This window comes from Microcaecilia unicolor, chromosome 4 (assembly GCF_901765095.1).
Source record: "Microcaecilia unicolor chromosome 4, aMicUni1.1, whole genome shotgun sequence".
In the NCBI taxonomy this organism is placed as follows: domain Eukaryota; kingdom Metazoa; phylum Chordata; class Amphibia; order Gymnophiona; family Siphonopidae; genus Microcaecilia; species Microcaecilia unicolor.
Genome location: NC_044034.1, coordinates 163,454,583 through 163,477,878, shown reverse-complemented (window position 1 = coordinate 163,477,878; position 23,296 = coordinate 163,454,583). Strand labels below are relative to the sequence as shown.

The following is a 23,296-nucleotide window of genomic DNA, read 5'->3' as shown; positions in this document are numbered from 1 at the left end:
ACTATAGTTACGTGATGCATGGCTCCACATTAGGAGTCACCGACTAGGAAAGGTATCTAGGTGTCATCGTTGATGATACATTGACACTCTTTGCTCAGTGTGTGGCAGTGGCTAAGAAAGCTAATTGAATGCTAGGTATTATTAGGAAAGAAATGGAAAACAATAATGAGGACATTATAATGCCTTTGTATCGCTTCATGGTGCGACCACACCTCAAATATTGTGTGCAATTCTGGTCACTGCATCTCAAAAAAGATATAATGGAATTAGAAAAGGTACAGAGAAGGGTGACGAAAATGATAAAGAGGATGGGATGACTTCCCTATGAGGAAAGGCTAAAGCAGCTAAGGCTCTTCAACTTGGAGAAAAGACAGCTGAGGGGAGATATGATAGAAGTCTATAAAATAATGAGTGGAGTGGAACAGGTAGATGTGAATTGCTTGTTTACTCTTTCCAAAAATACTAGGACTGGGGGGGGGGGGGGGGGGGGCACACACAATGAAGCTACAAAGTAGTAAATTTAAAACAAATTGGAGAAAATATTTCTTCTCTCAACGTGTAATTGAGCTCTGGAATTTGTTGCCAGAGAATGTAGTAAAAGCAGTTAGCTTAGTGGGGTTTAAAAAAGGTTTGGCTAGCTTCCTAAAAGAAAAGTCCATAAGCCATTATTAAAATGGACTTGGGCAAATCCACTGCTTATTTCTAGGATAACTAGCATAAAATGTATTGCACTGTTTTGGGATCTTGCCAGGTACTTGTAACCTGGATTGGCCACTGTTGGAAACAGGATACTGGGCTTGATGGACCTTTAGTCTGTCCCAGTATGGCAACACTTATGTACTTATGTAAAACTTCATTGGTAAGTTACTTGCTGGGTAATTGCTTTTAAATCTGGAGAAAGGTAGACTTACGGCCATGTTTACTAAGCAGTGTTATAGGAGTGTTAACGTTTTTAATGCGTGTTAACCATGTACATGCCTATAATATCCCTATAAGCGCCTACATGGTTAGCACACGCGCTAAGTGTAGGCGCACTAAAAACACTAACGCACCTTAGTAAACAGGGCCCTTAGAGATAAATAGGTATTCTCAGTGTCTTTATTTTAAGTTATTCTGCTTATTTAGCAAAGGTAGTTTAAGGAATAGGTTCTTTGTTTAGCATTTAAAGTTGTTATTTTTTTTATTTCTATAAATTTAAATTAAACTTCACTAGTATCCACTTGTTACAGTAATATAGAATATAAACATTTCAAACATTGAAAATAATCAAGAAAAAATGATTACATCTTCCTTAGATCACAAAATGGAGTAGGGCATGAAAAAGAAAGATAAGTAGATGTAATGAAGACTCATTCAAGGAAAATTGCAACAAACCTATAACAATTTTTTAAAAACAATCCAGTCACTATTTAGCTACTCTTTTCATATCAAGGAAAGCTTTCAACTGGTATGAAGAGAAAACATATTTAGATCCTGCAAACTGGACCAGACATTTACTGGGTTAGAGTTTCTCCTAGACTAAGCGTATCCTGTTTTAAAGCTAGACAAGCCTTGCTTCGCTCTTGTGTTACTTTTGTGGCATCTGGGTATATCCATATCTTTTGACTATAAAATAGTGTCTGAGAATTTTGAAAGTAAAATTTCATAAGTGCATTCAAATCCTGTTCAAACACGAAAGAAACTATCAAAGTAGTTCTTGAATCTGTCTCTGTTATGGATTCCCAATATATCTTGTTAAGAGGAGGAAGAGTTTCTGAGGAAAACAAATTATCAACAAAATATTTCTTAAACACATTCAAAGGTAAAGTTCCAGGAATTTTAGGGAAAGTCAGTATCCAAAGGTTTAATTGCCTATTAAAATGTTCTATTAGCTCAATTTTTCTATGAGCATTTAAAGTTTCTATTACAGTTTCGTTGGCTAACAGTTAAAGGACTGTTTTAGAGTTTACCATTGCATCAGTATAGAGCAGGACTGATAGTCACAGGAAACCTCAGTTTAGAATTTAATTCCCTGCCACCCAGCCCTGGCTTGATCTCTGATTTATAGGCCCTTGAACCAATTAGAAGGCTATAAAGTTAATTAGGGCATCTCTATCAGCCAGTAATTAGTTCTTAGAAATAGTCTATTTAGGTCTATAGAAGGGAACCAACAAATAACAATACAAATAATAAAAAACCTTAAATATTAGCATAGCCTAGAATATAACTAACAATTGTAAGGGACTTAAGTCTACAAATTCCTTCTCCATTAGCAACTTAATTAATAAATTATCAATAATAAGATGCAGACAGCAGTCCAACAGCAAGATGGGGGCTATCCAGTCTTTTGCACTGCATGTCACATGTTTGATTATCTCCCAGTTAGTGAGAGGTTGTATGTGTGTATTTGGTGCAAAGAGTTCATAGCACTCCAAGAATGGGTCCGATCCCTGGAAGCTAGAGTATCGGATTTGGAAGAGCTGAGGCAGTCGGAGATTCAATCATTAGGCAGGTAGATAGCTGGGTGGCTGGTGGACGTGAGGATTGTCTGGTTACTTGCCTGCCTGGTGCAAAGCTGACAGACCTCATGAGTCCCTAGATAAGATTTTAGACAGTGCTGGGGAGGAACCAGCTGTCTTGGTACATGTGGGTACCAACAACATAGGAAAATGTGGGAGGGGGGTTCTGGAAACCAAATTTAGGCTCTTAGTTAGAAAGCTAAAATCCCAAACCTCCAGGGTAGCATTTTCAGAAGTGATCCCTCTTCCATGCACAGGACCCAAGAGGCAGGCAGAGCTCTGAAGTCTCAATGAATAAGAAGATGGTGCAGGGAGGAGGGATTTAGATTGGTTAGGATGGGCAATATTCTGGGGAAGGGGGAGCCTATTCTGAAGGGATGTACTCCACCTTAAATGGGATGGAAACAGGCAGCTGGCACTAACTTTTAAAAAGGAGATAGAAAAGCTTTTAAATTAGAATGGGGGGGGGGGTGTGGAGGGAGGGGGGGAGCGTGTGTATGTGTGTGTGTGTGTGTGGGGGGGGGGGGGGAGCCAACAGTCACTCAGGAAAGCATGGTTCAGAGTGAAGCACCCTTGAAGGATACTATTATAACAGGAGAGAGGTTTCAACAAAGGTGAAAGAAAGCCAGGAGTGTTTAAGGGTAGAACTGAGCAAAGGTTGCAAATTATCCCTGTCAGCTTCTAAGTAGCTTGTAGATGTAAGGGGAAAACACACTTTGAAGTGTCTGTATACAAATGCTAGATATAATAGGTATCTCAGAGACCTGGTGGAAGGAGAACAATCAATGGATCACTTTCTTGTCAGGATATAAATGATAATTATCGCAATTATAGGATGAATCAAATTGGAAAGGGGAGGGTTGCACTGTATGTTAAAGAGGGAATTGAGTCAAGCAAAATAAAAATTCTGCATGACACAGACAGCAATGTGGAATCCTTATGGATAGAAATTCCATGTGTGAAGGGAAAGAATATAGGTGTAAAGCTATACCACCACCCGCCAAGCCTGAATAAACAGACAGATGAAGATATGTTAACAGAAATTAGAAAAGCTAGCAAGTTTGGCAATAGTATAATAATGGGTGATTTAAATTACCCCAATATTAACTGGTTAAATTCCACATCAGGGAGTGCTAGGGAGGTAAAATTCCTAGATGTAATAAATGATTGCTTCTTAGAGCAACTAGTCCAGGAACTGACAACAGGGGGAGCTATTTTGGATCTAGTCCTTAGTGGAATATAGGCCAGTGTGAGAGACAATGGTGTTGGGTCCGCTGGGAAACAGTGATTATAACATGATCAAATTTGACTTAATAACTGAAGTGCAATCATGTGCAATGCTTTTTAAACCACTTTCCATCCCCATTATTCTCTCACTCCTAATATGGCCAAACTAGTAAAAAAGGCCCGTTTCTGTTAGTAATGAAACAGGTGCTAGCAAGGTTATATTGATTAGTTGTTTTTTGTTAACCAAATAGTTAATATTAAAGTATTATAATGAGATGGAGTAATAGTGAAGGGTGTATAATGAGGAAGGAGGAGGCCCTGTGTAGGACCACAGGGGCGGTGATTGAGACAGAGTGTGTGTGTGAGAGTGTGTGTAAGACAGAGAGACAAACTGTGTGAGTTTGAGAGTGAGTGTGTGTGTGTGTGTGTGTGTGTGTGTGTGTGTGTGTGTGTGAGAGAGTGATACTGAGGGAGTGAAAGAGTGTGTCTGTGTGTGTGTGATAGAGATTGTGTGTTTGTGTGTGGTACTGATTTCCATGTCCCCCTCCTCCCCTTGCTGTAATTCCGTCTGTGGTGAGAGAATGTGTGTGCCGGAGCACAGGGGCGGTCATAGAGACAGTGTTTGTGTGTGTGTGTAAGACAGAGAGACAGAATGTGTGAGTCGCAGAGTGAGTGTGTGTGAGAGTGAGACAGAGGGATTGAAAGAGTGTGTGTTTGTGTGACAGAGAGTTACAGAGAGTAGTTTGTCTGTGTGTGACTGAGTGTGTGTGTGTGGAACTGATTTGCATGACCCCCTCCTTCTCTTGCTGTAATTCCATCTGTTGTGAGAGTGTGTGTGTGCTGGACTACAGGGGCAGTCATAGAGACAGTGTTTGTGTGTGTGTGTGTGTGAGTGTGTGTTAGACAGAGGGACAGACTGAGTCCGAGAGTGAGTGTGTGAGAGAGAGAGACAGAGGGATTGAAAGAGAGTGTGTGTGTGTGTGTGTGTGTGTGAGACTGTGTGTGTGATAGAGATTGTTTGATTGTATGTAATGGCATCTGTGATGTGAGAGAGTGCTCTCCTTGTGTGTATTGCAGGCCCCGCCCCCTCCCTGCCTCTTCGTTGCTACTTGAAGTCAGGGATTATTGTTTGTACGATGGTGCCCTCTGGTTATGTGCATTGGAGGGAGGTTGGTGACGTCTTGCTGGGAATGTGTAGTTGGGCGCTTGTCCCTGTTGTACCGAGTGTGGTCTGCGGATTGTGTCACCGATTGTCTGCCGAGTGTGTACGGGTTGTAGAGCCCCAATATCTCCCTATCAGCGGTGGCTGCACTGTAGAGCGAAGGGGAGCAATGGAGGCTGCAGCTGCTTCGCACCAGCGCTGTAAATTATTCTTTGGCCCATATTATGTGTGTGAAGCAGATCTCGTGATCCCCCCTCCCCGGCTCACCAATCTTCGGATGTGTGGTAAAAGTGTTTGGCTACCACAGGGAATCCTTTTAATTTGCAGTTCCGCCTGAGCTCCTGGGAGGGTGACAGGGTTGCGTTTTTGTGGGGTGTGTCCGTGCTGGATACGTTTGGTGAGTGTCATTGCTCCGCCCTCAACGTCATCATGTTTGACGCGTGGGTGGGGCTGACACGCATGTAGGAAAATCGATCTGTGCCGCCTCACTTTTAGAACGTTGGGTAAGTGAGGCTTCAATTAGAACGTTGGAGTTGTCTTTTATATAGAGAGATTACTCCCCCCCCCCATACCAATTACGGATGGAATTTGGCATAACACCTTTCTATAGTAACAATCAAAGTGATTTACATATTATATACAGGTACTTACATTGTACCGGGGGCAATGGAGGGTTATGTGACTTGCACAGAGTCACAATGAGCTGCAGTGGGAATTGAACTCAGTTCCTCTGGTTCTCAGGCCACTCCACATTAGGCTACTCCTCCACTGCTCATGCTACATCATCATTTCAGTTCCAACTTTCCCCGTGCTATCTTCTCAGTACCCCTCTCCCAATCAAACCAACATATCTAACCACCAAAAAAGAAACCAAACCATCCACCCCCTTGCCATATTTAATTCCAACACTTTCCTTGTGACCCATTATTACAGAGCATCCATAATTACTCCTTCTTAACAATTAAAATAAAATACCCCAACGTCCTACTTACCCTTTACAAAGGCCTCATGAAAGGGTTCACAAAGGGGTGAGATCTGTCCCTTTATGACCTCCCTTCGATGTGACACTTCAGATACAGCAGTCCTTTAAAGCAGACTTGAGTGATGTCATCCACTTGCAACCTCCCTCCAACATTCCTCAAAATTGGGCAGAGTGTCCCAAGAAAATGCAATGTGCAAAGTGAAGTGTTTTTCAGTTAGGATTGTCTAGAATTTTCAAGTGGCTCCAGATTTCCTGACAGGGCTGGTACACCCCTGAGTTTTCCCTGTTGTGGGTGTACAATAAAGGAGCCACACATTCATTGTCAGTGGCATCGAAGCAGCAAAATCTGTGGCAGGCCTTATCACATTGTTTTGAGAAGAAGGTGAAATGTGTTCTTTCTAGTGAGCTTCTCCTACTGTTAAATATTTTTAAATAATCCTCCTAGAAATTTCTTGGAGCTTTGATTGAACAAAAACCCACTTGTAATGAATGCATTTCAGTTATGGCACAGAAGCATCTGATTACAGAGAACAGTCTTTCTGCTCCAGACAAGGTACAGACACAGATGTACTGCTATTAAATATAGAACAGAGTGCAACACTCTTAATTGTACAGCAGTGTGTTGAATGCAGCAAAATATGTTGTATCCCATCATAAGACCAGAAACGTAATCTGACCAGGCACAATATGGACCAGTGGAGGACCTGGGAATGACACTTGTTATTCTCTTTTCTGTACCCTGTAATTTTATGTTTCTGTTTTATTAGTGTTATATAATTTTTGCCTTTTTATTTTAGTCATGGGGCATTTTTGTAAAGTCCATAAAATTAAACAGTTATTCTTCATACATATGAGTACATGTGGAGACAAGATAGCATGTACATGCACAACCAGTGTGGGCATTCACAGGGGGCACAGATTGGGTGGAATAGGGTAAAAGTGCAATGCACATGTTTTATTTTATAAAATGTGCAAGTACAATCATACATTTACACCAACTTTAGAGCAGGGGTAAACCTTTGCATGCTATAGGATCTGGGAGGTACTCACACACCTATGTTACTTTTTACAAAATAGCTTTAAAATAGGGGCCTTTTTGGACTTCTCAAATCAGGCTCATTACCTGTTACTTTGGCAACATGTAAAGAACTGTCATGCCAATAAAACTGTCTGAAGCTGAATATTATTGCATACCTAATTTGATACAAAATGCACTATGCAAAATGTTGTGTAGGTGATAGAACCAGTCAGACACATTAAGGGCACACAGTGGTGCTCCTAGGGGGGGCTAACACCCGGGGCGGATCGCTGATGCACCCCGCCCCCTGGGTGCAGCGCCCCCCCCAGATGCAGTGCGTCCCCCCCGGTGAAAGGACACCCCCCGCAAAAGAACCCCCCGGTGCACGCCACTGGGGGGGGGGGGGGGTGCCGCGTGCGCCTGTCCTCCATTCATTCCATGCTTCTTCTCTGCCCCGGAACAGGAAGTAACCTGTTCCGGGGCAGAGAAGAAGCATGGAACAAACGGAGGACAGGCGCACGGAGCACCCCCCCAGCGGCATGCACCCGGGGCGGACCACACCCACCGCCCCCCCTAGGAACGCCACTGAGGGCACAATTTGTGATCGAGGGCTTAGGTCCCCAGGAAACATTTGGGAAACACTACTACTTACTACTTATCATTTCTATAGGGCTACAAGGCATACGCAGCGCTGTACACCATACACAAAAAGACAGTCCCTGCTCAAAGAGCTTACAATCTAGATAAGACAGTTAAACAGACAGAACAATTAAGAGTAAGGGAATAAAGAGGTGAGGATAAAAGCACAGGGCAAGTGAGCAGTGGTTAGGAGTCAAAAGCAGTGGTAAAGAGGTGGGCTTTCAGTTTGGACTTGAAAACGGCCAAAGAGGAGGGCAGATGCACAGGCTCAGGACGGGTCTGTCGAGCACACCCTCCCGATGACGTTACAGCCCAGATAGGTGTATTTAACCCTTTACAAATGTGTGAAAATAGAGTATAAGAAAGAAAGTAATCATATAGAAAAACTTCGATTATACTACTGATGGAGGTTTTTTGACTTATGAGGAGCCTGTATCATAGTCTCATCTAGTAAGAAAGTCTATGTAATGAGATCTATGCCAGTCTGTTTTTCACGATATCTCAGATAGTGAATACAGAGTTTCTGAAGTCTTTTCCTCCATAGATTAAGTATTAAGAGAATCTTTTTCTTGGTGTATTTATTATAGTAGTATATCTAATTTGATAGCAATAAGATAGAGAGTAAGTAACACTATTGAACACAAAAGAGGCTGAATTAGTGCAAGGAATACTGCTGGATATTCAAAGTACAGTACTTTTTGTGCAAGATCCTCTGGCATATCCTGGACATCGGGGCCCCTCCCCTCTAGTTTACGTCTTATCTCCGAAATCCACGAGTGGAGCTACAAAGGATCAGTAGAAAAGCTGAATACAGAGAGCCTGGTAGTTCCCTCTTCCTGCTGAGGCTGCGACACAGCAAGCTGGGACCTGGAGCACATTCAGACACCCTACAGACAGGTTCCTCCCATCTGGCACGAGCTAGACATCTCTGTGTGCCGTTTGCTCACCAGGAAACTGGTGGGGGCATACACAGGAATCAGAGGGGAGGACCAAACTCTCAGGAGATCACATGGAGGACACAAGACTCACGAGGAAAGCAGGGAAAGTTCTCTGATTCTGTTAACACTTTGCAAGTCTTTTGCAAAATGTTCCCAACCCCACTGATAGCTCTCGGGGCCACTCTGGGCACGTTGACTGGCCTGCTGGCTTTGTGCAGCCTCACTTTTCTGTGCAAGTGCGTGCGGACGGGGAAGATGCCACTCGATCGTGTTGAGGATACTGGCAGGAAGAGCTCTAAGTCCACTGTGGTGCAGCCACACCAGCAGGTAATGACTGTCAGGACATGAAAGACAGCTGCTAGCAGCTTATCTTTATTTCCATGCTGGGGAGGAGTCAACTAAAGGAAGAAGATTTTGCAGGTCTTTAAAATGGAATCCCCCCCCCACCCCCCAAAAAAAAAACAACAACAAAAAACAGTTTCTGTGAATTTTGGGAGTCAAGATGTGTTGACTTTGCTGGTTAAAACCAGGTATAGTGCAGGCAAGGCTTCTGCTATTAAATCCTGTTCTTCTGCTGTCCCAGTACTGAGGCCCCCCACTCCTAGCTCTGCCAATGCACCTCCATCCTGCCTGCAGCACCCCTGCCCCCTCTCTTCTCTTCCCTATGGTTTCCCAAATCCATATTGCCCATTAAACAAATCTAGGTTATGCTGGACAAAATGATTTCCCTCTGCTCTCTGGAGTACATCCTCTTCCCCAGCACTGGGATTTTAACGCTATAAATTCTGGAGCTGCAGTGTAGCCTTACTAAGTAATTATCTCTTTGTTGCATAGGAACATTGTAATTTTATTACTGCAGCACACAAAACTGGGAGGTTGTAACTTCTTTCTTTATCACCAGCTTCTGCAGTTTTGTTGCATGTGTTTCTTGCCTGTGCAGAAACAGAAACCTTAATGCAGACCCTGGATTTCATCCTTTTCCAACTTTTTCTTTATTTATTTTCTTTATTTATTTGTTACATTTGTATCCCACATTTTCACACCTATTTGCAGTCTCAATGTGGCTTACATAGTACCGTAAAGGCGTTCGTCAATTCCGGTATGAACAAACACAGTAATGTTGTGGTAGAATAAGGTTCGTGTGTACAGACACATTAGGGAATTGTACAGAAGAAGAGAATCGTAGAGAGGAAGAGTTATTATATGTCCATTACGAGCTTTGGTTTCGTTGTGTTGCAGGCATTTAAGTTGGGTCGGTTTAAAAAAAAAACCCATAAACCTCTATGTCCATGTGAAATGGATTCAATGCATATGAATGATGGTCCGACATTTACCATATTATTTCAAGTCACTGGCAAATGAAAATGAGATGAAAAACCCAACAGACTATCATGATTTTGTTTTGTTTTTTTGTGCAGTCAATAAGGTGCACTCTTTCAGAAAGAGCATGTACTCCTTCAAAAGAGTATGCACTGTTTGCATGCATGCACTACTGGGAAAGAATGTGCATTCTTAATGATATAATAATAATTTTTAAAAAATAATAAAAAGAACATTCCCGGAAACGACATGGGATAACACCTGAAACAAAAATGTTCTGCCTGCACACCTCTACCACATACTGGGTTCCTAATGAATTGCATTTATGGTTGAGACAGAAATTTTCAGGTGCATATAACAGAAAGAAAAATATTGTCTGTGTTCAGTCACTCTTTCTATCCTTGTTAAATAGACTTCTTTTCTTTGCTAGCTCGTTGTTTATTGAGGTTTCAGAACTGAGCCTTCAAAGTCATTTTGCTTAAGGCAGAATAGACTCCAGCCTGCATGGATACATCCAGAAATATGCTACTATTTTTGCAATCTGTATCTGTTGTCCTGAAGAGAGCATCCACTGGCACCTCAGGGATGCCATAAGAACATAAGAATAGTCATACTGAATCAGACCAGTGGTCCATCTAGCCCAGTATCCTACTTCCAACAGTGGCCACAAGTACCTGGCAGAAACCCAAATAGTAGCAACATTCCATGCTACCAGTCCCAGGGCAAGCAGTGGCTTCCTCATGTCTTTCTCAATAGCAACTATGGACTTTTCCTCCAGGAACTTGTCCAAACCTTTTTTAAACCCAGATACACTAACCAATGCTTAAATGCCTCCTATTTATGGTCCTCATTTGCAGGTCTTGCTGGAAAGATGAAGTGATGGGGTGCCAAGTTCTCTGAATATGTTGCCATATCTGAAGACTTTCCTTATTCTTAGAGGCTTTCTATCTGTACTGGAGAAGATCACTTCTCATTCCATCATAGTGGTGATGGGATCATACCACTGGAAATACATACACACTAGGAGTTTCTTCATCAATCACATTTTGGAGAGGGGTTCATCAGGATAGCTTGATGCAGACTCCCTTTCTCCTCAGTAGAAGAATTGGATCCTTCTCCTGAAACTATTGGAGATGAGCTCCTTCTGAATTCATTTCAGATAGGAACTGTAGAACTTCTGCCCTCACTATGATTCCTTCTCTTTCAAAAAACTGAACTAACTTTGTTAAATAATATATATTCTATTCTTCACCAATTACCTATAAGGTAATAAGATAAGAATAAGAATATGTAAGAAAAGGGGGAATTAAATACTATATTTGTTGAATTACATTAACCTGCACTGCAAGTTTAAAGACATGTGCTCAGAACATAAAGACCATATATTTTACTTTAAAATGTTTATTTACAATACAGGTAATGTAATAATGTTACAAGAGAGAGGCAGTTTTTAATGTGAAATGTGCTTTTCAAGATTAAAAGGTCTGAATTATAAATTATGCTGGATAATGGTAACTCACTTTGATAGAGGCTGCTGGGTGGAGTGATGAAGATCCTTGCTGAAACAGAAGTCTTTTGTTGCAGAATTGTAGTTGGAGCCTGGAGAAGGTCATCAGGGTGTGTGTGAAGTCTAGCAGAGAGGCAGGAGGCAAATTCCCAGAGAGAGAGCTGGGCATTTTCCAGGCTTTTTATATTTTCTTCCTGGACCCTAGGCTGAAGTCAGGTGGGGTATCTGAGAACTGGCTTCATCTGGTTTTGAGATGGGGCATGATAACTGGTCACATGTTTAATGACATCATAAGACTTTCTGTCTGGACATCTGCTGTGATATACACATCCATAAGACATCTGACAGGATTCTTTGTCTCTGAGAGTAGGTGGGCTTCTTTTGTCAGATTAGATAGCTAGATGGGCTTTTCAGTCTGAGTCATTGTCTGAGAATAGGTGGAGTTTCACTGTCTTTGGTTAACTGTAGTCTTTGTGATTGCTGTCCATTTTCAGAGTTTTGTTCTTTGGAGATGTGTTGATGGGCTTAGGTATCCACCTAGCTAGTTTTTGTTATCAGTGGTTTCCAGGGGGGGGGGGGGGGGGGGGAGATGAAAGGCAGACCAGTTTATCTGATTCTGTTCCAATAAGTCTTTGCAGCCATATTTTTTTTTTATATACATTTGTATCTGATCCAGCAAAATCAATAACTCTGACAATTAAACTCATATCATGCTACAACTTTTCTGTGACGCCCAAGGATTATGGGTCTAATGCCCTTTCCACCAACATCAGATTCCTTTAGACTTTAATATACTCACACTCTTGGGTGCCTGGCAGCCCTAGGCTTTTGAACAGTCCTAGGACAGAAGAACCCTGAGGTGGTTCCATGAGCTTTCTAGAAATGCAACCCTGGAAAGACACCTCCCAAGGAGGATTGTCTAAAGTTCAGTGCCATCCTCTCTGACCTTGTAACTCAGTGTCAATAAGGGCGCTGATGTAAACAGTAGGACACTCTTACATAAGTAACACTGATTTCTTTATATGTTGCTATATTTGTTACATATTTGAAAACAGCCCTTGTTTTAAGTTTTACTAAAATGTTTTTGAAAAGAACATATCCTTCATTCTTTGTCTCATTCTCTGTCTTCTTATCCCCTCTCTCTGCTTTTCTCTTTGCATTTCCCTCCCCCCTCCAGTTTAGTATTCAGAAGTCAACTGAACCTGTCCAGCCCCAGACTCAACTGAAATCCCCTTGGATTTGCAAGATAATGCTAGCTATGACCTCTCCACACATGGTTAATGAAATGAGTGACGACATGAGGAAGAGTGCAGAAGAGACCATGACCGCAGCAGGGGACCATCAGGGTTCACATGAAAGTGGTGGATTAGACCAGAGCTCAGAGGACATATTCATTCTCTCAACGAATGGTGAGTTCCTGGGTCTAAAAGCACCCAGCAGTGTAGAGCTCAGTCTTTCACTCTGGGGACCCTAGGTTCAAATTAATCACATCAGATTTCTATTATTGGCTAACAACAGAACAAAAAATGTTGTTTTTTCTGCTCATTTTTGTTTGGTAATGAGATGGATTTTTTGTTGACATTTCCTATGTCATTGCAAATGACAGGCCATCCCTATTCATTAGCATCTGTATGTGGGATTCTTCACGTTGCTTTCATAGAATGAGGAGTAGCCTAGTGGTTAGTGCAGTGGACTTTGATCCTGGGGAACTGAGTTCAATTCCCACTGCAGCTCCTTGTGACTCTGGGCAAGTCACTTAACCCTCCATTGCCCCGGTACAAATAAGTACCTGAATATACTATGTAAACCGCTTTGAATGTAGTTGCAAAAAACACAGAAAGGCAGTATATCAAGTCCCATTTTCCCTTCCCTTCCCTATATGGTAAATTCTTCCAAGCACTTTGTATAATTTTAGTTTAGTTGAGTAAATTTCCTCTTATCGCTTTTCCTTTACCATTGTCAAAATGGTTAACAATGAAAAAAAATATCAAGAGATCAGAAAACATAAAAATGTTTAGAAAAACAGAGAAAACATAAGAGAAGGCAAAAAAGGTGAAAACAATATCTGGGCAAGACAAACTAGATTTGGAAAAAGTTACAGATTGTATATGAAGGACGGAGAGCTGGAGGGATGCAAGGATGAGGAGGCTTACCCCACTAAACAATAGGGATGGGCACCCAGAAAGTTTGCTTTATTTGTTCATTTCTTTTTGTATGGAAACAAATGTTGTTAAAAGTGTACCCCAAATTCTATAAACAGCACCTAAAGTTAGGCATGCAGATTTGGCCCTGGGTAAACCAATTAGTTAAGTGCTAACATTCAATAAGGGAGCTCCAAAGATTTAACAAGGGAGCAGATAACATTGGCCGAGATAACAGAACGCCAGATAGAGGGTGAGATGTTTAAGGTTAGGAGGGTGCTAGTTAAAGGGGGGAGGGGGTTCGGAAGGGAAGGAATAGGTTGGATAAAAAAGTTAAAGAAAAAGGAAGGAGAATAGTAGATTGAAGACTGGAAGTTAGTATTGCGGGCAAAGACAATGGAATTTGGAAGATTAAAAGAGATGGGCGGGATATGGGAATTTGGAATGTTGGGAAAACGGAGCATTTTGGGCAGGAAGAATTATTTTCAGGAAGGTGCGGGTGGTGGATGGATGTTGGGTGGGGGGTTTTGTCCCGCCCGCCCGCCCTACCCTTCTTTTAGTTATTGGCTGGAATGTTGTAGGAGATCTGTTCTTTAGTAAGGGATATTGTTTTATTGATTGCTTAGTTTTGGAATAGATAGAGTGTCAGCTTGGGAGCTGGAAAAAATGTGGGGTAATCTAAGAAGGGTTGTGAATATGTTGGTAAATAAGTATGACTTGATGAAAGTTATGTTCAGTTCTGTTCATGTGCACCACCGCTACGAGTGGGGAGTTCACTCCTGCGACACTGCAAAGTGAGTCTTGGGGTAATTAAATGATAGTGTTTAACAGAAGGGTGCAGCTAGCTCGATACCAACTAGTTGTGAGGGGTGGGTAGGGGTTGGGGTAAAGTAAAGTTTTATGATTACACATCTACTATAATAAAACGCACCCTCAACGTTCTGAAGCTGACTCCGTGGCTTCAGTGAAGGGTTCGTAAATGTGTCATCGACTTCGACTCACCATCTCTTTCTGCCCTGCCCTCGCGTCAAAACGTGATGAAGTCGAGGGCGGGTAATCAAAAGGCAGGACTGAAGGAACGAACTCACCTCCAACGTGAGAGAGCATAATCGCTGGGTGGCTGGAGGGGGGGGGGGCAGGGGAGACAGGAGAATCGCTGGATGGCTTGAGGGGGGGGGCAGGGGATAGAGGAGAATTGCTGGGTGGCTTGAGGGGGGCAGGGGAGACAGGAGAATAGCTGGGTGGCTGGAGGGGGGACACTGACCTCCAACATTCTGAGAGAGCATAATCGCTTCGTAGCTGGAGGGGGGGGGGGGCAGGGGAGACAGGAGAATCGCTGGATGGCTCGAGGGGGGGCAGGGGATAGAGGAGAATCGCTGGGTGGCTTGATGGGGGGCAGGGGAGACAGGAGAATAGCTGGGTGGCTGGAGGGGGGGCACTGACCTCCAACATTCTGAGAGAGCATAATCGCTTCGTTGCTGGAGGGGGGGCAGGGGAGACAGGAGAATCGCTGGATGGCTCGAGGGGGGGGTAGGGGATATCGCTGGGTGGCTGGAGGGGGGGTAGGGGAGACAGGAGAATCGCCGGATGGCTCGAGGGTGGGCAGGGGATAGAGGATAATCGCTGGGTGGCTGGAGGGAGGCAGGGGAGAAAGGAGAATAGCTGGGTGGCTGGAGGGGGAGCAGGGGAGACAGGAGAATAGCTGGGTGGCTGGAGGGGGGCAGGGGAGACAGGAGAATAGCTGGGTGGCTGGAGGGGGGCAGGGGAGACGAGAATCGCTGGGTGGCTGGAGGGGGGCCAGCGGAGAGAGGGGAATCGCTGGGTGGCTGGAGGGGGCAGGAGAGAGAGGACAATCACACACACTCTCTCTCACAGACACACTCACACCCAGTCTCACTGTCTCTCTGTCACACACACACTCGCACGGTGCTGCCAACCACGCAGAGAGGGGGAGAAGCAGGAAGTCCTGAGACCACAGGGGAGGGGAACGCAGAGGGGAGAGGGGGAGGGGGGTCCTGAGACCAGAGGGGGGAGGGGGTCCTGAGACCACAGAGGGAGGGGGGAGGTATCTCTGTCACACACACACTCTCTCTCTCTCACACACACTCTTTCACAGTCAGTGTCTTTCTCTCACTCTCACACAGTCTCTCAGACTATGTCTCACACTGTATCACATTCACTCTCTATGTGTCACACAGTCACTCTTACACACTCTCTGTCCCATACACTCTCTTGGTCTCACAGAGTCTGTGTATCGCACACATACTCTCTCACACTCTGTCTCACACACTCTCTCTCTCACAAACACTCTCACACACACAGTGTATCTGTGTGAAACACTCTCTCACACTCACTGTGTCTCACATACGCACTTGCATACACTCTCATAGAAACACACACACTCTCATTCTCACACACACACACACTCTCTCTCTCTCACAGACACACTCACACCCAGACTCACTCTCTCTCTGTCACACACATTTATTAACTGTTTTGAATTTTAATGGAGGTGAGAGGTTGTGTGAGTGCCAATGTTATTGGTGTTAATTGGCAAGTCATTAGGAGTCATGCGCAGATGTGTCATACTCCCTCCTCTATAATGAATGCACCTAAATTTTATGGTGTGCAACTCCAAAAGGGGAGTGTTATGAATGTGGTCAGGACCCCTCTCAAACTTACCTTTTTCCTGGTGGTCAGTCTCTTAGCTGACTTCTGTTTCTTTTCTCTGTCCGTTCTGAGCTAGCTCTCTCTCTCTATGCTGGCAGCTTCCAGCAGCATGACACTAATTGTCTCACTTTACTGCAGCTGTGGGTGTTGCCTGAGTTGCTTTGCTCCCTTTCTGGGTGTACTGGCTTCAAGTGCTTCACGGGGCTGCATTGGTGTGGGTTGGGCCTCTCTGGATCTGTGTGCTGTTGCCTTGGTCTAGGGAGTGTGACATCATCTGGGAGGGCCTTGATAAGGAAGTGGTGTTCTTGCCTTCAGGGCCTTTGCAACGTTGGTGTTTGCGTGTGCTTTAGAACGTCTGCTGAAGGTCACGGTTAGTGCTTAGTGTTGAATACTTTCTGCTTTGTTAGCTTCCCCTTTGGTGCTTAGGAAGCACCTAGTTAGTTTGGTGTCTAGCTTGCTAGGGTAGTGCTTAGGAAGCACCTTGTTAGTTTTGTATCTAGCTTGCTAGAGTGGTGCTTAGGAAGCACCTTGTTAGTTTTGTGTTTAGTTTGCTAGAGTAGTGCTTAGGAAGCACCTTGTTAGTTTTGTATCTAGCTTGCTAGAGTAGTGCTTAGGAAGCTTGTTAGTTTTGTGTTTAGCTTGTTAGTGTAGTGCTAAGGAAGCACCTGTGCTGCGTAGGTGTGTAGCTTCCCTGCTTTTCCCTTGTAGCTCCCCTGCTTTCCCTTTTGTTGCTGATAGAAGTACTTCAGGTTTTGGGGTTGTTAGGAGCACCTGTGTGAGCTTATGTGTTTAGGTTCCCTGCTCTCTCCCTGTGGCTCCCCTGCTTCCTGTGTGTCTCTATTAGTAGTACTTCTAGTAGTGAAGGGCTTTGGAAGTCCTTTTGTGAGTGTGGTGCTATTAGTACTTCTGTTAGTATAGGGCTTAGGAAGTCCTTTTGTTAGTACTGTTAGGAACACTTCTGTTGGTTTACGGCTTGGGAGCACTTAGGTCAGTTTAGGTTTAGGAGTACTTCTGTTTCCAGTCCTGGTCCCTGTGTCATCTGGTATCCGGTAAGTCCTGCCGGCCACTTGAACCCAAGGGCTCAACCCTTGGGGGGGGGGGGGGGGGTAGTGGCCAAGCACAGGTGAAGCTGTACGGACCAGTCCAGTGTACTGCAGCCCAGTGTGTTCTGGTCCGGTGTGTGTTCCAGTCTGATGCGCTCCAGTCCAGTGTGTTCCGGTCCGGTGTGTGTTCCAGTCCTGTGTCCTCCAGTCCGGGGGATTGCAGTCCATTGTTCCAGTCCTGTGTCCTCCAGTCCGGGGGATTCCAGTCTATGTGTTCCGGTTCGCTGGGCAGTGCCTGCAGCCCCTGCCGGTGTGCTTGCCCAGTGTTGGTTGGTGGGTTTTGCCTGCTGCTGTCGCTCCTCGGCAGCAGCCCAAGGGCTCACATTAGCTCCAGAGCCCGGCCCCGTGGGCTCTGATCCTGAGAACCTGACAGGGAGTGGCCATGGGAGTGTCAAGGGCATTCCTAGGATATAGGCACAATGTTATAGAATAATGTCTTTGAAGATGGTCAAATCTTGGAGACAGCTGACTGCTAATAAGAATTCAATGACCAGGCAATTCCAATGTATATTTGCATTCCAGGTGAAGGAGAGAATGGTGGCACTATGGAGGACTTCAACTTGGAAAAGCCACTCACCAGCCAGGTTCCCAAGCTCCATTATTCTCTGGAATATGATTGTCAGAAGGCAGAATTGAGTGTATCTTTACTGGAAGGTAAGTATGTGCTTTAAGGAGCTCTAGAGAACCTATCACATGGTGCAGATTCCATTCCTAATCCCATGAGACTGATAGCATCTATCCCACACTGAAGGTAGAGAATATGGAAGTCTGCTGAGCACATGAGAGAGAAATACTCTGCATAGCATAGAGCACATTCCTTGGTTCAGATCATCAATAGATCAGTGTTCCCTCTAAGGTGTTTGGCAGGCCACCAGCTGTGTTCCTACCATTGTGTGTGGTGCAGCCATATTGTAGTATCAATTGCAGGAGGAGGGGGCAGGAATGTTTTGTAGGACTCCCAAGGGATCTGCCTGCTGTCCATAAGTGAAACTGCAATATAGCTGCACCATCTTAATTGTAAGAACTTAGGTGGTGGACTCACATGCACCTTAGAGGGAAGATTCATGGGCATAGTTTGAGGGGGGGGGGGGGGTTGAGGGGGAACATTTCCCCCCCCAAAAGGCGTGCCACCTCCCGCATTGCCTCAGCATCTCCCTGACTCCCTCTCTTCTTCCACCTTCCTCCACCCTGAAGCCCTGCACGATCCTCCAGGATTCCTCTATCCCCTCCCTCCGGCACTGCAGTCTTCAATCTGTCTGGACTCCCGGCAGCATTAGCGATGTATACACTCTGCCTTCGCACTACCCCAGAAGCCTCTGTCTACAGCATCCCTTGGTCCCACCTATGTGAGAACAGGAAGTTGAAGAGAAGGCTTCCGGGGCAGACTGAAGGCAGTGTGTATACATTGCTAATACTGCCGGCAGACCAGAAAAATTAAAGACTGCAGCGCCAGAGGAGGGGGAGGGGGATATTGCTACATACATGGCACTAAAACTGTTTGTGCAAGTGTAGTCAGCATAGGTCTGCATATCACCAGCAAAACCACATGGAAGAGACATATAATTATTTATTTATTTGTGACATTTATATCCCACATTATCCCAAACAAGTTTGAGTTTAATGTGGCTTACAATAAACAGTATAGGATACATAACAAAGAACATATCATTAATTAACATCCAAAGACATGGCAATCTTATCAAGTTCTGAGAAGGATCATACATTGCAGCACTGTCCATTTTTAGCTCAGTGGAAAGGGAGTCATGGTATACTTGAACTTCTGTACAATGCAAGAGAGCAGGTTAGTGACCCAGCCTGTATTACTAAGCAGGTGATATTGTCTTATATTCAGTTTTTATCCTGGCTGTTTGTTAGTATTTTTGAAATAAGACACAGCCTTCATTGTCCTTCAGAAATGTCATTTCCTTCCTGTCTTCTAGCTTTAGTCAGAAGCTCTGAGGTCAACCAGGACACTGCATGTGACTGCTACATCCTGGGCAGCCTTACCACCTGCTCTGGCACCGTGGATGCCCGAACAGGGCTGGTGAGGAAAGCATCCTACATGACCTGGGAAGACATTCTGTTCTTCTCACTCACCCAGGAGGAGCAGGCAGAAGCCTCACTATGCATCACCCTGTGGAATTGTGACAAGTTCTCCAGGCAGAGCATCATGGGACAGGGCAAGTTCAATGTGGCCACACCATGTGGAACTGACTGCTGGGTCCATCTGAACATCCCTGAAGAGGTAAAATAATTTTCTACCTCAGTCAAGAGGAGTAGCCTAGTGGTTAGAGAAATAGACTGAGAACCATGGAAGCCACGTTCAAATCCTACTGCTACTCCTTGTGATCTTAGACAAGTCTTTTAACCCTCTATTGCTTCAAGTACAAACTTAGGGGGTCTTTTACTAAAGCTTAGCTTGAGTTATCTGCAACAGGGCCTATTTTATTCCTTTAAGTCCTGCTGCAGATAAGTCAAGCTAAGCTTTAGTAAAAGACCCCCTTAGATTGTAAGCTGTCTAGGGACAGGAAAATGCCTACTGTACCCAAATGTAATGCACCTTGAGCTACTAATGAGAAAGATGTCAGCTAAATCCACCTTCTCAAAAAAGTTTGACTCCAGGGGAAAATCCACAGTTTTCTCTATTCTATACATTTATCTCACTCACCACATCACTGGTAAACGAAATCAGACCTATCAACTATGACTGAAACATCTCAGCCGGCTGCCAGATTGAACACAAGCAGTTTCTGAGATGAAATTCATTCCTGAGACAAAGGTCTTAGCAGGGCCGAAAGCTCTTCTTATGTGCATTTGAGTCCTGTCTTCTGAAAAGGGCACTGCAGCAACCAAAAACACTAAAAGTTTGAATGAACAATGGAAGTGCAACCTAATTCACCCAGTAAGAGATTCAAACTTTTTATTATATAGCTTCCTTTAAGTTTAAACTCTTCAGCGCCACTTATAGGTGATCAGGGGTTCAACATCCTGCTTGTGATTCTTCTTTCACTGGGGACTAAGGGAATCTTTTACTAAGTGGCGGTAAGTACCGTTGGCTACCGCAGCAGCCCGGCGACAGTTCCCACCCCCATCGCATGCGATTTCCTCAATGTGTGGTGGTAAGTATTCCCCTCTGAAATGAATGCATGTCCACTTTTAAAAAAAGACAGCCTTTTACCCGCTGCACTAAAAGGGAGCCTTAGCATGTGTCAAAAACTGATGCCAGTGGAGGCCCCCTTTTACAGCAGCTTAGTAAAAAGGGGTCCTAAATAAATCCCCTCCATGGACTGTCCAAGCGTGTAAATGTATCTTTTCTGTGGCACTGCCTCAGCCTGTAACTGCATCACTTCTGCAATATGCAGGTATCTGTGCCATCTCCATAGCATACCTGAGCCCAAGTATCCTTCAATTCTATGCACACCACCACCATCACCAAACAACCCATTTATCCCATATCCCTCATGCCCTCCCAGTGTAGTGAAATCCCCTGTGCCCCTGATGCAGGGGATAGAAGGGAGAAGTTGTTTCTTTTCTCTTCAGTCCTCGGTACTATCCTTCTTCTTTCCAATCTAAGACTATCTTTGGGGACTAGAGTTTGGGAAAAAAGTAATACATACTGTAAGTAATGGAGTGTCTGCATGCAGTAGCCTCACAGCCTTTGATCAATGCAAAAACCACAGTCACCAGACCTGAAACCCAGGCTCCCACTGTCCACAAGAAACCGTGTATTGATTATGAACTGCATTTTCTTTGAATTGTGCATGTATTTACAAACTGAAATGTCATATATTGCATTTTATAATTTGGATTTCTGAATTTGTATTTCTAAGTAAGCTGCTCAGGACTAAAAGGGTGGTTTATGAAATTAAAATAGATTACTGGGATTTTCTTTAGGTGGGGGGGGGGGGGGGTGAGGGAAGGTAGGATGTGGTGAAAGGTGGCCCATATTTTATAATAAAATGAACAACATGAATGCAATTTTGTTCACTTTTCTTTCAAATGTTGCTTTAAAACTGAAATGATAGTGGAAATTTCTTGTTTCATTTCCAACAAACGTTCGTCTCTAGATGTGACCAAACTACAGTATGTGGTGCTGAAAGCCTGCTGTTTCCCACATTATATAGAAACATAGAAAAATGAAGGTGGATAAAGACCATATGGCCTACCCAGTCTGCCCATCCATACCATCTACTATCCCTTCCTGTCCCTTAGAGATCCCACGTACTTGTCCCAAACTTTATTGAATTCAGATACAGTCTTCATCTCTGCTGTCTTTCTGCATGTAACATCTGCTGAAAAAGGCCATGTGGCCCATGATATTATCCCACCCAAATCAGGCTATGTCCTATCTTACTATTTGAATCAGTGGGTCTGTAGCTGAATCTGGAATCACTGTATACAGGAAGGCAGTATAGCAACTCTGGAATTCGTTGCCAGAAAATGTGGTAAAGGCGGTTAGCTTAGCAGAGTTTTAAAAAGGTTTGGACGGCTTCCTAAAGGAAAAGTCCATAAACCATTATTAAATTGGACTTGGGGAAAATATTTCTGGGATAAGCAGCATAAAATGTTTTGTACTTTTTTTGGGATCTTGCCAGGTATTTGTGACCTGGATTGGCCACTGTTGGAAATAGGATGCTGGGCTTGATGGACCTTTGGTCTGTCCCAGTATGGCAATACTTATGTACTTATATGAACCTTTGACCCTTTGTATACCCCTCTCATACTGCTTAGTTGCTCAGGAGGCCTTCAGAACTGCCATTAAGTTATTTGTGCTCCCCAGACCCCAGCAGTTGCAGAGATCCTGCTCTCTATCAGTTATTTGCCTTCAGCTAATCGCCTCATCATGGTGCTGATCAAGGCCAGAAATCTTCATTTGTGCACACATGGAAATCTTCAGGGGAAAGGTGAGTGTACAGGAGCAGTGACTTCTGTGCATGAGGCTACAGTGTCTGTATGGTACCCTGCCTATAGTCAATCCACTGTACAGAATGGACAAGATTTCACCAACAAACAATCAAACATATAAATGGCGAGTGTCGTACTCACTCGCAAATGCACAGTACAGACCCTCTCTGCCCCGCCCCCGCGTCAATACGTGATGATGGGGCGGAACACAGAGGGTCTCTACTGCGCAATGCATTTGCGAGGGACGAAACCGCCGTCGCTAACGCTCCCCCCACCCTCCACCTGGCCGTGCCCTCGCTCCGCTATTGAAACAGCGAGGGAACGCAGCACACAGCTCTGCTGAGCTGCCGTCCTTCCTTCTTCTTCTCTGCCTGTGTCCTGCCCTCGACGACGTTACATCACACAAGGGCGGGACACAGGCAGAGAAGAAGAAGGAAGGACGGCAGCTCAGCAGAGCTGTGTGCTGCGTTCCCTCGCTGTTTCAATAGCGGAGCGAGGGCCCGGGCCGGATGGAGGGGTGGCGGTGACTCAGGGGGGGGGAGCTCGGCGGTGGGGGGCCTTGCAGCGGCGACGGGAAGGGGCTTTCAACCCCCCCCTTTCCTATGGGCTCAACGGCTAGTATATCTATATATGGGGTCAATATTCAAAGAGATTTAACTGGGCAGAAAAGGCTCCTGCCCATTAAATCGCCCATGTGGGGATATCTACATGGGCATCAATATTCAGCAGTACTTAACCAAATAGTGCAGCTGAATGTCCCCTTTAACCGCCTAAGCCAAAACTGGTTGTGTTGTGGGAGGTCCATGGCACTCAGGGCGGAGTCAGTACTTATGTGGTAAAGTGCTGATATTCACCACTTAACTGGATAAGGTAAGCGGACAAATCAGACCACAAAAAACACAGTTCTATCGTTGTCTGGTTTCCCTGAATATTGACCGTTCACCACATAAGTGCTGGCTGGTTGTACATACCCAGATATTCAATGCCAGTGCCTGGATATGGTCAGACATTGAACATCCAGGCATAAAATTACAAGTGGTTAAAAGATCTCTGACTTCTGCCAGCTGAATATGTATGTATGTGCATATATGTATATGAAGTTTGGACTGGTGTTTTTGGCATTGCACTGTACCTGCCATGTATATTTATAGGGTACTTTTCTGGTTTTATTAACTTAACCCCTTTA

General features: G+C 44.4%; 1 protein-coding gene across 2 annotated transcripts in view; it reads left to right on the top strand.

The window, feature by feature from the left end:
* Window positions 1–8,345: 8,345 nt before the first annotated feature.
* The window catches only part of SYT13 (synaptotagmin 13), a 41,226-nt gene continuing 26,275 nt past the window's right edge, over window positions 8,346–23,296 (top strand). For both annotated transcript variants that reach the window (XM_030200827.1, XM_030200825.1), the window contains exons 1-5: window positions 8,346–8,791; window positions 12,469–12,700; window positions 17,728–17,859; window positions 19,146–19,450; window positions 21,986–22,109. In XM_030200827.1, coding sequence (XP_030056687.1) covers window positions 8,612–8,791; window positions 12,469–12,700; window positions 17,728–17,859; window positions 19,146–19,450; window positions 21,986–22,109 — 973 coding nt within the window. In that variant the 5' untranslated portion in view covers window positions 8,346–8,611. The remainder of the gene's footprint in view (window positions 8,792–12,468; window positions 12,701–17,727; window positions 17,860–19,145; window positions 19,451–21,985; window positions 22,110–23,296) is intronic.